Source organism: Falco rusticolus, chromosome 4 (genome assembly GCF_015220075.1).
Source record: "Falco rusticolus isolate bFalRus1 chromosome 4, bFalRus1.pri, whole genome shotgun sequence".
Lineage (NCBI taxonomy): Eukaryota > Metazoa > Chordata > Aves > Falconiformes > Falconidae > Falco > Falco rusticolus.
This window is the reverse complement of record NC_051190.1, coordinates 92,490,208-92,508,437: the sequence shown is the minus strand read 5'-3', so window position 1 is coordinate 92,508,437 and position 18,230 is coordinate 92,490,208. Positions and strand designations below refer to the sequence as shown.

The window sequence follows — 18,230 nt, the reverse complement described above, 5'->3', positions numbered from 1 at the left end:
GAATAAAAGAGTAAAGAGTAGAACTATAAACTAAGGGGAAGACAGTAACAGAAAAGTGTCTGCACAATCATACAGCACATGGGGAGAGCCGTGTATCCATCTGCCAGTCCCAGCCAGGATTTGCAAACTCTGATCGGATGCTTTGCTGATGTCCATCCCTGTTTTTTCTTCACCATGGATAGATGCCTACTGTCCAGGATCCGCATCAGATGGACAAGTAGCATCTGTGACTTTCTCTGCCTTCCTTGTGGATTCCCAGGAAGGACAGAATACCCTTTCCCACTAACCTTTCTGGCACATGAGCGCAGTCCCTAGCACATGGACCCATGCTTTCTGTTTTTCCTGTTTGCAGCCACCTGTACCTCTGACTCTGTGTTCCTCTTTCTGCTTTTTCCCCTCAGTCCTCTCTCTTCCTCCTGTTTTAATTCTAGTTCCATATCTTTTGTCAGCCCTACATCTCCTCCTTCTTCCATGTATCTATTTTTTTACTTTGATAAGGAGAAGAGACTGTATGTTTTTCATAGCACTTCCAGTGACAATAGAGGAATATTTATAATTTAATGGACTTGGATTTGGTAAGGGTTAAACTTTGAGAAAAGACTCAGAAGAGATAAAAGAGCTTAAGGCAGGGCATTTGTTTGCAGGCTGTGATGATTCTGCTCAAAATTCATAAGGATTCTTGGCTCTGTTCTAGGATATTTCTGATAGAACAGGGCAAAAGCTTCAGACTCTGCTCTTTCTGGTGAGACTGGAGAATGGCAGCAGAAATGAATAGCTGTAATAAAACTGACTTTGTAAATTGGACCAGAGAAAATTCCCTGGAATTTCTAACAGCTTCAGAAAGAAACATACAAAGTTGAAAATCCAGGCAACTTTTGTTGGCATCCAGCTGAATTTGGGTGGAAAAAGATTAAGGGAATGGAGAAACTGCCTGAAGAGAAAAGGCGAAAGGGGCTGGGACTCTTCAGTTTGGAGATGTTAGGCTCCTCAAGGATATAGAATCAGGAAAGCGGTGGAGAAAGTGAATACAGACTGCTTTTGTGCCGGGTCCTGCAGCTTTAGAGCTAGAAGCCATTCATACAAAATAGGACATCAGTTTACAACTGATAAAAGAGTTCACATAGCAAGTAGCAAATTTCTGGATTTTTTTTCCACAGGAAGTAGTAGGAGCTCATACCATGAGGCTACAAGAAGGATTAGACATGTTAACATAGAAGGCAGCAGGCTAGTCCCTCTTTGAGTGGGATGTTGGATTCAGTGGTCTCAGGAAGTCCTTATCAACCTGTCTTCCTGTGATTCTGTAACATTGACAGATGCTAATGGGGACAGGCAGAAACATATCCTCTCATGTCCCGTATCCAGCTGTTGTGGCTGCTGGGGGCACACGAGGAGAGCAGCCTGCAAAAACAGTAGTCAGACCCTACTTGAAAAACATTTCCTAGTTTCTCTGTCAAAGACACAAACCTGTCATAGATTGTCTGGCCCTGTGGCCCATTTCTTATGTTCTTCACTACTGGGTGCTATATCGAGGATTTGGATAGCCATAAACTGACTGTTCTTCTGTGCTTGGTTTTAGTCTGACCATGGTCCTTAACCTCTTTGCTAGTCCATGATCCTGAAGTGCTCATAAGTGTCCTCAGGAAGAACAACAGGTGAATTTATTCCCCTAGGTTTCTGAGCGAGGGCTAAATCAACTTACTTATTTCATTGAAGGAACTCTATGCATTGAACGAATATATTTGGGCTACCTTTAAACAGATGAATCTACACATAGATGACCTTTGGCTTCACCTTTCTTTCATCTAGTTTCAGGTCTCTCATTCCACGTGTCTCATTTTCATTACACCTGCTCAACTGTTGCTCTTCTGCCATTTCTTTCTAAGTCTGCCCCTTGTTTTCAGATTCCCCTGTCCCATCCACAGCTGCATTTCCCCCGTGCTGCTCACAAGCCCCTTTGCTCACCTCCTGCCTGGATGGCAGCCAGCCCAGCTGCCCCGTGCTTTGGCAGCAATTGCTTCCTGGTGCCCATCTCTGAGGATGGGCTCGCTAGGCAGTCACTGGATACAGCCTGCTGACACCAGGAGGCTATCGCGTCAGCTCCCAGAGTCAGATTGCTTTGTCACCAGCTGCTCCAAATTTCCCTGGACTTCTCACTCCAGGCTCCCCTCCGCTCCTGGCCACACACGCACACTCACTCCTCTGTGGGTTAGCTCAGCAGGGAGCCCAAGGCTGAGAAAGGCACCTCTCCCGTTTGCCTAGCCTGGGTTGGGATGACTCATGTGCCCTTGCTTCCGATTCTCTGTTAAATGGGACAAGGATGCGAGGAGTCCAGGCTACCCTGTTTTCCAATGTGCTCTGCTCTGGTTAGAACACCCCTAGATGTGGAACAGCTCTCCTGACTTAATGAGAGTAACGTTTTCTCATTATTGCTATTCCTTGTAGATCAAAAATTAAGGGCAGTGGAGCCCTTATGCAGGACATTACAGGTGCCTCACTCACTGATACAATAGATCCTAGTTTTCAAGTAATTAGATATTTTATTTTTTTTTTTCTCCTAAGTGACTATAAATATTTCCTAGTCTCCATAATTACTCTGTCAGTAGCTGGAAAGTCCAGGCAACCTTTGAAAAGCTAATTCACCAGCAAGATGCTACTTAAGTACAGGCTTTTCTCCCCCACACACCTTGTTTCACAGTAGGTCTACAACAGCTTGAGTTGAGTATCAGAAAGGAAGCTCTACTTCTTGCAAAAGATGTATCTTCACAGACCTAAAGTAGTTTCCCAAAAAATCATGGAGAAAACTTGAAATGGGGTGGAATATAGTAACATCAAGGTGAGCACCACGGTTTTCTTCACCACCCAGGTCATTCACCTTGCTCCTTTTCAGGACACCTGATAGCCTGCCACCGTTGGCAGACACTTGCTTTACCTAAAGTCTCTCTAATAAATACTTCGTACAGACATTCCCGGAGGCAGCTGGCTGAGCAGAGCACAGAAAAGAAGGAATATTTTACCTGTCTTGTGTATTTGTGGAAGCCTTTCGCAGGTGACAGAGCTGGCTAGTGACATGCAAGGGACACCTGTCAACATCTTCAGCTGATGCCCCAGGGAGCCCCCACACCCCCTTAAGGTAAAAGGCAGGGAAAAAAACTCACCACACTTCTTAGCTCTAGACTTTTGATCTCCTGCTTCTTGCCTCCTCTCTACTTCTGTGACTATCATTAACTATAAGCTGTAGCATCCTAACAGGCTTTTGTATTTTAATGGAGGAGGGGGAATCAGGAAAATCCTGCCTGTGTTCTGCATTATTTGTCATGGTAATAAATGTTTCCCCTATTAAGGCTGAAGAGCCTCAATGGGACACACCTGTGTCCCTCTTACTAGCTGTGAGCTGTGCTAATCGAGTGAGTGATGCGGCCATTGAAAGACAATGGAAAAGAATGAAATGAAGATGGATGAATTCAAATGCACCTCTCCAGTGAGGTGAGAACAGTGTTGTTTTATGTTTTTTAAATTCCTGGCAGTCTCAGATGTTCTGATTCTGAATTTTCCCATTTGATAGCAAAATTGTCTTTTTTTGTTCGTGCTTCAGCCTCTTTTACCCACATCCATTTCTACAGTGAAGATCAAAACCTTGTTTCTGGAGCAGAGGGAGTTAAAACAGTCAACAGCCTTATAAAGTGACACTGCAGCTGTTTCTTAAGTAGCAATGGATCTTAATGAAAGGCTGCTCATAAAATTATTATCACAGCAGCAAGTAGAGGTCCCAACTGATATTAGGCCCCTATTGTGCTAGGCACTGTATGAACACATTAGGAGAGAATAACTTCTCTGCGAGGAATTTAAAACCTCATTAGATAAGACAGAAAGAAGCTGTGCCAGGAATAAGGGTCCCCACAGGGTAAAGAAAAAGGCCCTGGTCACAGGGAAAACACGTGGTAGAGCCTGGAATAACTAGCTGGGTTCTTGCTTTCTTGCCCCCCAGGCTCGCTGGTAGCTATAGAGGAGAAAATCATTCACATCTAGCAGCTCAGGACCAGTTTATTCCTGTTGCTTGAGGTCAAGATTTAAGACACTTTCCCCCCTCCCCCCCCCAAAAAAAAAAAAAAAAAATTTCCAGTCCTGCACAGGGAAAGCCCTGGATCTAACCTGGGGCACCTCGTGACCATGGGCTGGCATGCCATATGGATGCAGCACACCCAGACTGCTCAGGGCTGGGCTGCGCATCCAGCACCACGCTTACAGCAGCTGTGCCCATGTTATCTGGTTGTCACACCCCCACCCCATCCTGAGCCCTGCCTTCTTCTAAGCCAGCGTCAAATCTTTGGACTTGAAGTTGGAAGGAGCTGAACTCCCAAGACAGCACTTTTCTTGGAGTCTGTTGGCAGCATTGACAATTAGGCAACTGATGCATTAACATGCCAGAGAGGCTCTGATGTTTATTCATGTGCTGCTCTCGAGGGTTTATCGAATTGATGCCTGGTAAAGCAACTAATGGGACCCCTTGGCAGGGTACCTTAGATGGATTTCCTTATTATCTCTCTAGTTTTTATACTCTCTAGCAAAATCAATATTCAAGCTGGTGCACAAGGCAGCCTCTTTTAGCTTCAGGGTTTAAAGATTTATGGGGCATCAGGGAAAACCAATGAAGGCAAAAGACAATGACAAAAGAAGTAAAATCCAAGTGACACAAATTGCTACTGAACTAGGGTAGGCAAAAGCAATCACTAGGTTTTGAATTTTCTATCTTTGTTACAGAGCCATTCTTTAATTGACATCCCCCCGCCCACCCACTCCCTCTCATTTTTCTCCTTCCTGCCTCGGTGGGGCTGCGTGTTGCCCGTGCACTCCAGAAACTGCAACCAGGGCAAAGGAAATGCCGAGCCTTTAATAGGGAGTTACAAGGATTTCAGCTGGCAGTTTTAGGTTTCTGCAGGCTAGAGATGCTGAAAGAGGGCTGGAGGGCAGGGAAAAGAACCACTGCTGTAACATACCCACACCCTATGCATCTTACCCTTTCCATAGCAGGTCTGATCTATATTGCGTGGACCTTTGTGGGGCCTCACTCCTGTGAAGCAGGGCCAATGGTTCTACCTATTTCAGTTTTGGAGAAGTAGCCTTTTACAAAAATACTTCCCTTCCCTCCCCCCCCCCCCCCTTTTTTTTTTTCTTTTTCTTTTTCTTTTTTGTTTGTGTGTCAGAAGTCCTGCGGTGCCACAAGGTCAGTTTTCTTCAGATTTCAAACTTGCAAACTGCTTAGTGCTGATGTTTTTCACCAGTAATGTAGTAATTTTCACCAGCCCCCCTGGAAGATATGACCCACTGCCTTGTAAGCCTGCAAGTTAATTTGTATGGTTCTAGGTAGCTAGAGCAATTATGATACTCAATCAGATATGTTATTATTTCATTAATTCTGTGGTGTTATCATTAAGATTCCCACCATATTTGCTTATGACTACCCTAAAGGGAAATAAATGATAGTTTCAAAGGTTGGTAACACTGTGAGGTTAAGCAGGTACAAAGCTGGCTGTTGTGCTCACCAGTGCTGCCCTCGGACATTCCTTGTTGCAAAATTAATGTGTGTTTTCTTTTCTCTCCATCTTCAACAGTAGCATTATGAGGCTTACTCCAGCCATCCTTGTAATAAGCTTGGAGGAGTTACAAAGTGAAATATCACCCATTGTGCTCTAGGATAAGTCAGGAGATTTTTCCCTTTCCCATTGCTTAGTATGTTTTTTTATTGCTACAGGGTTACAGCTTAACTGTTAAAATTATATTGAGGGCTTGAAACGTTATCTAGCTATGAATGCAAACAAGTTCACAGTAACAATATTTGTGGGTGTCCACGTGTTGCATATGGGGGAACCTTATCCTGTCCGTGGCTTGCACTCAATGATTTTATAATTTCACTGGAACATGCAACTGAACTGCACATACCAATGTACAGGCCATTTAAAGTTTTGTTAGCAGGAGTCCTGGTCAAGAATACAAATGGTAGAATTCAAATGGCACCAGAGGTCCTGCATGATCTTTCTAATCAGGAACAGCTGGCACCTGCCAGTGCTGCCTTCTGTACATGTGGCTGTAAGACAGGCAGACGGCAGCTGCAGCACCACATACATATGGAACTTTTTTGCAGCATGCTGCAGTGACACTTCCAGAAAAACATCTTTCATGGGAGGAATCACAGCCCTGGTGTGGCTGAAGCAAGGAGGCTGCTTAGCCATCCTCTCTTCCAGAAGACCTTCAGCACTGGCATAGCTATATCTCCTTCACTGTGCTCTTCGTTTACCTTCCTCTGCAAAATGAGGTACAAAATCTGCAAGTGCAGTTCATTTGCCAGCGGAGAGAGAAAATTCCAAGCCAAATTTATTGCTTGTTCCACCAAAACTTAGATGAAGGATGTTTTGGTCCTGTTTGCATGCTGCCTGAAGATACTGTCATAAACACAAATCTTGATGTATAAACTCCTAAACACTTGGTAGTGTGGAAGTGGTATACAAATCCCATGCGGGGTCTCAAGAAAGGGGCAAATTTCAACCAGTCAGATTCATGGCCCAGCAGGCTGTGGAGAATCTTGTCAGTTCCTATGTTATGTACCTCTCTCCCCCAATCATTTTATTACCCTGAACATCTGTGGAAATGTGGAGGTGCAGGGAGCCTCGAGGCTGCTCAGCATGTTTGACTCCATTTTCTCCTTAAATGTGTGCAAATGCTACTTCTATTTGCACCTTTGCCGAGCTGTGATTTGCGACACCAAGGCCTAAATGACACCTAAGATCCCTCCAGAGCATTAAACAAACAAGCCAGTAGGACATCTCACAGTCTGGGAAGTGCTAAATTGAAAGCAATAGCACATACCGCACTGCTTTGAAAATGAACCCGTTGAATTTCTTTGCTATGGTACAAACCTGAGAGGTCTTTTCTCGTGGCTTTTTCTGCATGGATCCAGGCTCCACACCTTCCCCAGAAAACTAAACCAGGATTCAGATTCAAGGCTTATAATGTAGAAAATCCTGTGTTTCTCATCTCATTTTGGTTTTAATTGGGTTTATATGAAGCCAGAATGGAAAGGAAAAGGACAGCCAGGAGACTATCCACAACAATAGTTTGACAGAGCAGGTGCTGAATGTTTTATGCACTGTCAGTGAGCTTCTAATCTGGTACTTGCAGTAGGCACAAACCTCACAAAATTAGTCAGAGGCAAGTTAGCAGCAAGTTAAAAGACTGCAACTAGGACTATACAAGGTGGTTTGGGCTTAAGGATTAATATTGGTTGAAGGACTGTGTTAAAATAACTGGCTATAAGGAGAATACCTTTTAGTGTTATCTCCTGTTTGCAAGTTCTTCAATTCCTTCTCAACAGCCCTCTCCTCTTCCTTTTAAATGCCGTTTTGCAAAGAACAGCCCTACCCCACGTGATTGCCAATAGGAGTGTAGTAAGTTTCACAACCACAGGACAGCAAAATACATAGCACCTCTCTTCAAAACATCCTCTAAAAATGCCTGCTTTTTCTGGCCAGCCATCTCATTGCAAACAAAACTGCTGTGATCAGAACTTTCTGGAATGTAATGTATTTGTTTCTGTGATATACCGCACATTTCAGTAAAAAGGCCACAATTATTAAAATAAAGTCTGTAAGTCTGTCCTCCATCAGTCTTTTCCTTCTGCTGAATCATTACCTAAAGAATTTTGGAGAGATTTCTTCAACTGGAAAGAAAAAAAAAAGAAAAGGAAAAGAGTGTTATTTTCTTTGTATGTTAAGATAATGACCAAGACTAGTCTTAAAAGGAAATGGGTGCAAAAAATGACAAGGCTTGATCTCAAATATTTAAATTTTTCCTTGTTCCTCACTGTCTATGGTTCTTTGAATGGTGTGCTAAGGAGCCTGATATCTGTGGTAATATCAACATAAAGCAATGAAGTAATGTAAGACTACAATACAGAGCATTCCCTCCTATGATGTTTACTTGTGCAGAATTTAACCCTGATTGTTTGTTTATAAGAATTATCAAACCTTTAAAAATTGGGACCATTAAATGATAAGGCAGCTATCTAAGAGATTTTCTAGACATATTTAGTATTTTCAAAGGCAGGCAAGCAGTTTTTTATGGTTACAATGTGAGATCAGATCAGTCAGAAATGCTGACTTTTAATTTCTTCAGCAAAACAACAGACCTTCCAGATCACTGCCTTTACTGCCCTTGTAAAACTGGATAATTGTCTCTGCAATTTGAGGCCGTAAATTACTATTTTCAGTGGTGGGGGAGAGTTGAATATACTAATTAGTCAAACAGTTGCATTGAAAGTTCAAGCAAGTCAAACAGGATCCATGCAATTTACATGTTCTCTCTGGAGCACCTAGATCATTGCCACAGCTCACTGAGAAATATCAGGGCAGGTCCAGTCCCAGTTCTGCCTGTGCTGCCCATGCAGCCTGGAAGTGCCCTGGAACATGGGCTCCATCCCTCTGGATGAACGTGTGGCTTAACAGGGAAGGGTCCTGGTCTGGGCTGTGGCAATGAGACACAGAATAGTAAAACTGCATTGCAGCTCAGCAATCACTTGCACTTCAAACTTTGAGGGTGAGACCGAAACAGCTCCTTACACTGTGCATAAATGCCTTGAAGTCCATTTGTGCTTGGGGAGGTCCTTTTATTTCCTTTTTACTGCTGGAGAGCTCCTGTGGGGCAGACTCAGCTGAATTCGGCTCAGGTGTTGTCCTGGTGGGAAACTGCACCGAGGGTGCCCCCGGTGCCAGGGCAGAGAGCAAGCCCGTTGCTGTCGTGGTTTTGCTAGGAGCTCTTTGGAGCACCATCTTGAAGCACCCACTTTGAGGGTGCACGGTGTCAGCAGCATCTGGAAATGCTTGCTTATTCTGGGCTTTTCTTTCTCCCTTCCAATCAGAGAGTCCGAGCTCAGAAAACAGATGGGATTGTTCTGCTAGTAATTGGTCCAGCTGCTGCAGAGAAAATAGAAGGAAAAGCATATTGCAGTAATAAAAATATAATAAAAGGAATCAAGCAGGATACACAAGGGTATATGAAGCATTCCTGCTTCTTCTGCTTGGTCCGAAGAAGACATGCAATATCTGGCAAATGAGATGTTTCCATAAAAAGGAGGAGAAAAGCCTAAAGGACATTTTATTCCAACAGATAGATCTAATTGCCTAATGGAAAATCTGCAAATGGACTTCAATCTGTGACCACTGCGATCTTGACACTCTAACCCAAGCTGGTCAGGGAAGAATCAGAGACAAGTCCTCTGGCCATCATTTTTTCCTTATCAAAACAAAGAGCTGGTCTAGAAAAGAACCAGACCAGTAACCATTTTTCAATAATTATGTAGGTTGACTGCCTGTCACCTTATTCTGGAAACCAAGAGCAGAGTAGGATACAGATTTTTTATAAATATTGTCACTTTTCCTGGGCAGTTGAGCTCAAGCACCACAGCCAAGGAGAAAGAGGGACCAAGATGTAAACTTTAAGTCTGTTATTGGAAATCCTCCTCATCTCAGCACTGAAGGGATTGCTCAGATGTACCTCAGAGTGAGTACTTTGAACCCTGAAGAGCAGGATAGACTTTAAACTCTCCCCACACAGCCCAGAGCAGTGGCTTGTACAACATACCATGAGGATGCTCTCCTTGACCTGGCAAGCTTGATCGTTCAGCCAAAATTCCAGCTCTGCAACCTCCTGACGAACGGCTGTGCGTAAGAGTTGCAGGTGCCTGCCTTCCTCCCTGTAGGAACAGAAGCAAAAGCACACTTGAGGGATCAGTGAGCAGCACCCTCCTCTTCCTCAGCCCCAGCCTGATGCCTGCATCTCCTCTTGCAGTCTTATTTTTACCCGTGATCACAGGATACCTTACAAAATAATAAATAATAGCCTTTGTCTACTTGACTCTCATTTCTTTGACTATCCCAGCTGAAAGATTAAACACTTTGTAGTTGCAGAGCCAGCTTGAGTCTGGGCAGGTTTATCACTTCTGATTTATCACCAGCACAAAGACTACATCAATGCCCTACTTTCAGGCAGCTCAAGAACAGAAGGCCCTAGTAATCTTTTGTGAACCTTAGGCTTCTGGATAATTGCTGTGAACTTGGGCTGAGTCTATGAAGAGATCACTCTCACCTCCTTCCCTGAACACAGCACTGACTTGGGACGCTGAGCTTCAGCTGTCTGAGGTCTGTTCCTGCTATTAAAACACAGTATTTCCATGCTAAAAACTCAGCCTACATCTATGGAGCAATCTTCCCCTTCAAAATGCTCATGTTTAAGAGCCTTGACCATTGTAGAGAGGAGCTGGACTTTCCTCTGAGTAAAAACCACATCACAACACGTTCCTTCTCCACTTGCCCACAGCTGCATCTCACTGACCAGAAATGCTGCTGTAAAACAAGTGCCCAGACACATTGCATGTGCCCCCAGGCTCTTGCTGATGATAAGTTTGGATTTAGGTGAGTGTTTTGGGCTGCCATTACCTTTCTTCATCTAGCATAGAGCTGGAAAACAGTGCCTGCTGTTTGCTCAGGTGCTGTTCAATCTCATCCAGCTTCTCCTGGAAGCGCTGGCAGGAGCTCTTCATTGCTTCTATTTCGTGGAGGGTACGCTGTGTACAAAAGCAAGAAAACACCCTACTTCAATACTTTTCTTTGAGCACTTCCATGTCAAGTGCATTTGAAGCTGACAGCCCAAATGGTATGGGTCCTGCTTTTACCTGCACAACGGGGACTCTGTGAGCAGCTGCCATGGAAGTCCAGATGGCACTTCAAGTGAGTTTGCTCTAGCTGCATCACCCACATCTCAGGCACCACCTTTTCTCCTAAAGCATGTGGAATTGAGTTCTGGCACTACCTGAGCCAATGAGGATTTCATTTTTGCCATGGAAAGGGAAAAATACTTTGATTAAAAGATCTGATGCGACGTGACAAATTCTGATGTCATCGGACTGTTGTCAGACATTATATTTGAGCACTATGAGCTGCTGTGGAGTAATGATAGGTTAAATTACTGTTGATGGGAAGTTAGAAACTGTTTTTAAAAGGAAAAAGGGAAGGAGGGAAGAGAAATAAGAACTATGAGTAGGAAAAGCATCTTTCATTATGGGTTCTGATAAGCATTACACTGATAATTTTTCATTTGTTACCAGTTAGAAACCTAGAATTGGATTTATCTAACCAGGTGCAGACACTTACCACAACAGATGTACATGCAAGTACTGCTACAGAGCAATTGTTCTGATCCAAAAGTAGACATCTGTAATAGGTCAGAGGATCTATGCTATAAACGTGCCCATTACTCTTCATCGAGAGAAAGTATCTAGTACGATTCACAGAATCATTGAGGTTTGAAGGGGCCTCTGGAGACCATCTAGTCCAACCCCCTGCTAAGGCAGGTTCTCCCAGAGCAGGTTGCAGAGTCACGTCCAGGCGGGTTTTGGATGTCTCCAGAGAAGGAGACCCCACGGCCTCTCTGGGCAGCCTGTGCCAGGGCTCGGTCACCCTCAAGGCACAGAGGGTTTCCCTCACGTTCAGACGGAACTGCCTGTGCTGCAGTTTGTGCCCGTTGCCCCTTGCCCTGTGGCTGGCACCACCGAACAGAGCCCGGCCCCGGCCCCCTGGCACCCGCCCTTAGGACATTTGCAGACACCGATAAGATCCGCTCCCAGCCTTCCCTTCCCCGGGCTGAACAGCCCCAGCTCCCTCAGCCCTTCCTCACAGGGGAGATGCTCCAGCCCCTCATCTCTTCGTAGCCTCCGCTGGGCCCTCCCCAGCAGTTCCCCGTCTCTCTCAAACCGGGGAGCCCAGCACTGGGCCCAGCACCCCAGATGTGCCTCACCAGGGCCGAGCAGAAGGGGAGGATCCCCTCCCTCGACCTGTAGGTATAGATTGATCATCTACATCTACCCTGATGTAGCCATCTACACCAGGAATGTCTCAAGGCAGAGGAGAGGAATGAGCAGGAATGGCAGGCACATGAGCAAGTATACGTAGATTTGCAAGTTACTCCTTTGTAGCACAGGACTGATAACAGCAGCCCTCCAGTGACATCAAAATAAAGCCTGTAACTGAAGTCCACCAATGAGTTTCTAGCCACACTAGAGACTTCCCACACCTTGTCCAGGGTAGTAATGCAGAGAGCATCATCCAAATGATTCTGGAGACAATGCCAACTGCTTTCTGGAAGCACAGCCCCCTGTTACGCGGAAACTGCTGCAGTGCGAAGAGGTGTTTAGCACATTTCCATCTTAGCAAATTTTGGTCTCTTGTAAGCCATTGGAAGACAGTGTAGAAACCTGCACTCCACTGTTGATCACTGTAACTGATAGAGAGGCATGTTTGCAAAGCGTAGACATGCCCAGTCTTTCTGGATTCCTGCAATCACATTCTTTGATGATCTCTTAGTGCTTGTGTGTTTGAATGTGTCCCTCAGTTCCAGCAAATCCTGCAACATGACAAAGCCATCCCTCCTGGAGGATCAGCTTCAGCCAGAGGACAAAATATGCTCCCCATGTATTTGGGGAACCTTATTCTGAGTCTCCATTTCAATGCAGCTGTTACGTCAGGCACGTTCCTCTTGGGTGTGACCCAGCAATAAACCATCCCATAGTGGTAAATTAAAAAATCTAACCCAAACAGCCATGGGATTGCACCAGAAAAAGCTAATTAGAGACTAATAGTAGTTTTATAGGGCCTGTCCTGTGACTGCAGTGGACGTGAGCTCTCCCAAGTGTCTGCTCCATGTGGAGCACAACACTCTTAATGCTGTGGGTCAGGGCAGCAATTGCATGCCACAGAGGTGGTCAGATGTGCAATGAGCATCTTCAGATTGAGTGTTTGCTGATTGCCCCGTTGCCTTGCACCCCAAACTTCAATCTTGACCCTCAGGCAGTTTTCTCGCCAGATGGAAGTGTGTGGGGTGCAAGTGAGCAGTGCCCACGCAGTAATGACCTAGTAAACCCACTGCCACATCTGAGCAGAGTGAGGACCTATAGCCACTAAAAACATGTACCCAAATGAGCTTGAAGAGCTCCTGTCCTTCAGGTCACTAGGAAGAAGTTGATGGGCCACAGACAAGTTTCTAGGTGATTCCTCAAGGCTAACAGAAATCTGGAAAGCACCATGCAAATGATCCAAAAGGCACAATGCAGATAGGTTTGGTGAAAAGTCATGCCAGCCCTTGCAGATGAGGTATGGGCAGCTCCCCTGGCACAGGTTCTTGGAGCATGTCGCAGAGCACAAGTTCACATAGATTAATTCAGAGTTCATGCTTTCAGAGGGGTGGACAGTGTTTCAGGCCTACTCTCATCAAGAACATGTTTAAGATAAGGTGCATGTGAACAGGGTAAAATTTACTGTCTAACAGTTGTTCTGTGGTGGTTGCATTCCCCATGCATGCCTTTAGTAAATGGGATGTAACCCGAGTGAGCTTCTCTCAGTAAAAGATGTAGAAGCTACCTCACCTGTAATGCAAAATACAAAGTAGGTATGGATGTAGTCTCTGCAGAGTGACCAACATTCCATAAATTCACTGACTTATTGCACAGTGTCTTGGGCGTGGAGCCATAAACTAAGAACAGCTCTTGGATAACAGTACGGTGCAAAGTCTGCTCCTCCCACACTCCCTGCCCACAGGCTAGAGAAGACAAATCACTATTAGCCTCTCAGAAGAGTGACAAAATAGTAGTAAAACAATGAGGAGAGGCTTCCCAGTCCAGCATAAGGTACTGACTCACTGCCATCTTGTGGCAACAGGAAGAGAGCTGACAAAAGGCTTATTTTGTCTGTTCCCACAAAACACAATATACTGTTCAAAGAAAAGACACTGCAGATTTATATAGCCGGTGATATGGCAGCATAAAACTCACCAGCTTCACTTTCTGGATTTTTTATCGACTAATTTTCGTCCCACTTTGTACAAGAGTTCAAGTTTCATTTCCTTAAGAAAAGCAAATAGAAGAGGAAAAATGGAAACGCCTGCAAACTAGCAGAAGGTATGCTGCTCCTTCCACAGTTTTCTCAGGATGCAAAAGCCACTCCTGACTCCCTCCTTTGCTTTCTTCCCTACCACACCCTGAGTTTTTCACAACTTTTGGGAACTGCTAGCAATTCTGAACGAAGAAATAAAAAATCTGGTGACTTTTTAATATCAATATTTATATTGCAAATATTCATTTTAGCAGGGCTTTAGATTTAATGCAGGCTTCTGATCCTACCACTGTAAAAATGTCTTGAGGCTCTGAGAAGTCACAGTTCACTTTCATTTAGACCGGTTTGGCTTATGGGATATGCCTGGGTGTTCACAGTTAGTCTTTAATGAACACTAAGTACTATAACCTAAATGAGTTCTCTTTTACTAAAAGGATTGCACTAAATCATGCAACCTTGCATTTTCTGCAGTTTGCAGGAAGTTGCTTAGTTACTGTGACCCAGCCAAGTCACAGGAACTCCCTGAAACTCATCTCTCAGCTCTTCAGTTGACCTGTAACCTTGATCACCCCGTTTGCAGTAACCATTTTAAGATTGAACCGATATACATAAGTTATTAAAAGAAGCAGCCCAACAAGACTGGAGGTATGCAGCTATGTTTGCTGGTTTTGCCCAGAATGGAATTTTCCTTTCTCCTTTCCCCCCTCTGTCCCCTCAGTTACCATCCCAAGATATGTCTGACTAAAGAACCAAGCGTGGCAGGAGAGGAAAGGAAAAGGCAGCATGGGCATTTAGCTCACTGTCCACCCAGATGAAGAAGAAACCTACTCACCGGAGCAAGCCTGCACGTTGCACTGTCCTGTAGGAGCACCGGCGCTTTCGGGACCTGCAGCTCAGCAGCAGCTGGGCTTGAGCAGCAGCTCGCAGGGCGGTGGGGAAAGGCAGCCACTGGCCAGGTCCACGGGCAGCAGCCACAGCAGCAGCAGCAGCAGCAGCAGCGACAGCGGTGAAGCTCTGGCTGAAGTGATGTGAAGCCAGAGGCTTCACCCCAGTAGTGAGACCTGTATTTTCTGTAAAGCATGCTGTCGAGAGAGGCTGATTTTGTCAGGGGAGTATGGGGTGAACAAGGCCGTGACCACCTGGGTTTCCTGGTGAGGGTGTCAGTTTGGCTGGAGGCTTCAGTGGTCTGCTTCAAACCGTTCCTTGGAGCCCCTGGGTCTGATTGTAAGAGAGGACCACCCTCAGGACAGCACGCTAACGTGTCAGAGAAGTCGGCAGGATCTTCCCGAGCAAGACTTTCACTGAAAGGAGCGTTTTGCCCTGCGCTTGTCGCTCTTGAAGTAAACTCCAGCCCTGAGGACATCTGAACAGTGACAGATTTCGAAGGAGCAGAAGCTATTTCACTGGTTTGGATGCTGTCTCCCTGTTCTGATTTGTTAGCACCTAACACCTCTACGCTACCAGTCTTTTCACCTTCAGATGACTTTAACCGAGGCCCTCCCGCTAGGCAGGAGGGATGCCTCCGGGACACTTGCAGAGAGCAGCTTGAAGCTGCACTGCTCCCACCTTGTGCTGCTGAGCCCCACTGCAGAATTTCTGGGAGACCAATTTTGGGGGAGCATCTCGCATTTCTTGAATCACCGTCCATTTTGCAGGACTTCTGTCCGCCTGTGATCTCATTCACTGCAAGTGGGGTACCATCTTTGCTGATCACTTCCACACCCCACCAGAGTCTTTGACCATGACCTGTATGATCTCTGTGGGCACTTCCATGACACGCAACTCCTCCAATGTCCTTTTCAGTCCTGAACCTCTCACCTTCATCTTCAGCTCTGATTTTGCCCTCACTGATGACTGCAGGGTTTATATCGTTTAGTTCAGCGAAGGTTACATGCACCTTTTTGTGTCCTGTACTAAAATATAAATTGCAATCAAATTTGGAGGAGCTAGGACCCCCTTTACCCGGGGTATCACCCTGAAAACAAGGACTATGCTCTTTCATGCACCTCTCTTTTCCCAGTTGCTTTCTTTCAGTTTTATCGTCCTTCTTGCCCATGTGATGTAACATTTCTTGGACAAAACTCTGTGGCTCAGCATTACATGTCTGACACATGCTATTTTCTGCAGTCAACAGCAGGTGAGTCTCTCCTCCATGGTCATTGCATGCTTTCGTTGACCTAGGTACTGCCAAAATGCTCTCACAAGCTGTGATGAAACCCTCAGCAACGCAATTATCTGGGTTTTGTTGAAAATCTTGATTTAACATAGGAAAAACTGTCCTATGTGACAGAACTGTTTCTTGATTGTGGATGTCAGAAATAAAATTAATCTTTCCTGACGAAGTTGCATTCTGAAGGAAAAACAAATCAAAACAAAAATAGAGGAACTGAAATACAACATTTGTTTCATCACACTTGTTTGCCTACCACTATTTTGCCCTGGGAACCTGCAGGACATCTTTAAATACCCAATGAACCAAAGATTCTTGTAATATTCCTTCTCTATTGCCTGTAACCTTGCACAAATTTTGCATTAGTGTGGTGGAAGAGTTACACAAAGTTCTGAGGAAGTTTCTCACCTTCTAACTTTTCTAGGAGGATGAATTTCTTTTCATGAAGCTTTCACAACTCCATGATTTTATGTCACTTGTACCAGGGTTACAGAGTTTCCACAGACCTACTGATTACTATTGCTCATTTCTTACTTGCAAAACTACAGGCTCTGGCAGCTCCTCCATGAACCCGCTGCTGTCTGACTGGCAGCTGCTTGTTCTTCTCACCATCACCTCTGCTGGGGAAAACAAAAGGATAAGAAAAGCTAGAAAGGCAGGCAGAAAGCAGTACCAGGCCAAAATGAATACAGAGCTAAGCAGGGGAACTTTAAACCTACATTTCTAGAAATATTCTTATCCTGGCCAGAAATCTGCAATATTGCTACAACCAGAAAAAAAAACAACAAAACAACCAACCAAACCCCAAACCAAAAAAACCCAACAAAATGTGATCAGGATAGCTACTTCTGATGTTACTAAACACTGACTTACTCACCGGTGTAATCATCAACTGTAGATTTCAGATTTTGGTATGTTCACACAGCATACAAAGTGTAAGTAACATATAAAGGGGCCAAGCACTTGTTTTCCTTTGCTAAAAACGTTGACTTTTGATTGTTAGAAGTGGCTCAGACCAAGTCTCATTCATACCTAAATGGTTTTGATGGTTTCAACCAGGTGTCTCCTGCAGGGAAAGGGATCTGCCCTAGATGAGCTCTGGTAGTCAAACTAGCTGCCTAGACAAACTCTCCCTAGAAGAGTTTGCTCTACTTTGAGGCACCCTGTATCGTCTTTATTGTTTTTTGGTCTGAGGACAGGAAATCACAGTAATAAGCAGAGATGATGTAAGGTTGCATGGCAAGACATAAAGTCAAGAGGAAGATATTCTAGATTTACTCCAGCAAAGGTTTCTAATCTAGCAGCCACATCATCTGACTAGATCAATTCTTACCCCAGCTTTTGCAATCAAATAAATTATAGACCACTAACCAGCTGATTTCATGAATAAATGCCAACCTTTTTAAAAGTACAAATGCTTGAAAGTAAACCCTCACTTATCCTGTACATCCTGATACCTCTCAGCCCTTGGATAACTTGTACTTTCAGTCAGTGTTCATCCTCAGATGATGCCCTCATTCTCAGGTATCTAGCACAAAACCAGAGGTAGTGTTGGGGGAACAGGCTGAGGAAGGGAGGGAGACCGAGACGCTCTGGGTATGCTTCCTCTCTTGTTCCTTGCACACATAACCACTGCTGAATCCTAGGGGTTTTTATCTTCTGGTTATATCCATGAGAATATTTATTTATTCTGCAGTTCTGAGGCTTGAGTTACTAATTCTCATTTGTGTGATTGTAAAATGAAAAAAAAACCTTGTCTACAAATTATGTTTTAACACTTTAACAAACCATGGGCTTTATTTAACCTATCTTGGGCATCAGTTAATGAAAATCATGCAATCTATTTGTAGGCAGCAACTGTAAAATCAAAACCAGATATCATTTTATGTTTTTTAGGTGAATTCCTTGCACTGTCATTCCTGGTGTCACCATCAACACGCCCTTCAGCCAGTCACTTTCCTATTTCACATGAGAAATATGTGGTTCCCATCTCACACATCTATGGTAATTTTGCTGAAAATTGCCTGTTTTGTGGGTGGTCTCAAAACTCATCCTTGGGGTTTCCCACAAATGACATCATGGCTCAGCTTCTCCCCTAGGGAGACTGCCCTACAGATTCTCTAAACTTT

At 44.6% G+C, this 18,230-nt stretch overlaps 1 protein-coding gene across 1 annotated transcript in view; it reads right to left on the bottom strand.

Moving 5' to 3' along the window:
* Positions 1–5,126: 5,126 nt before the first annotated feature.
* The window catches only part of ITPRID1 (ITPR interacting domain containing 1), a 40,016-nt gene continuing 26,912 nt past the window's right edge, over positions 5,127–18,230 (bottom strand). Inside the window, exons 7-11 of the mRNA XM_037383844.1 lie at positions 16,636–16,721; positions 14,764–16,281; positions 10,485–10,612; positions 9,631–9,742; positions 5,127–8,963 (exon numbers count right to left, since the gene is read on the bottom strand). Of these exons, the coding sequence (XP_037239741.1) occupies positions 8,574–8,963; positions 9,631–9,742; positions 10,485–10,612; positions 14,764–16,281; positions 16,636–16,721 (2,234 nt within the window). The 3' untranslated portion in view covers positions 5,127–8,573. The remainder of the gene's footprint in view (positions 8,964–9,630; positions 9,743–10,484; positions 10,613–14,763; positions 16,282–16,635; positions 16,722–18,230) is intronic.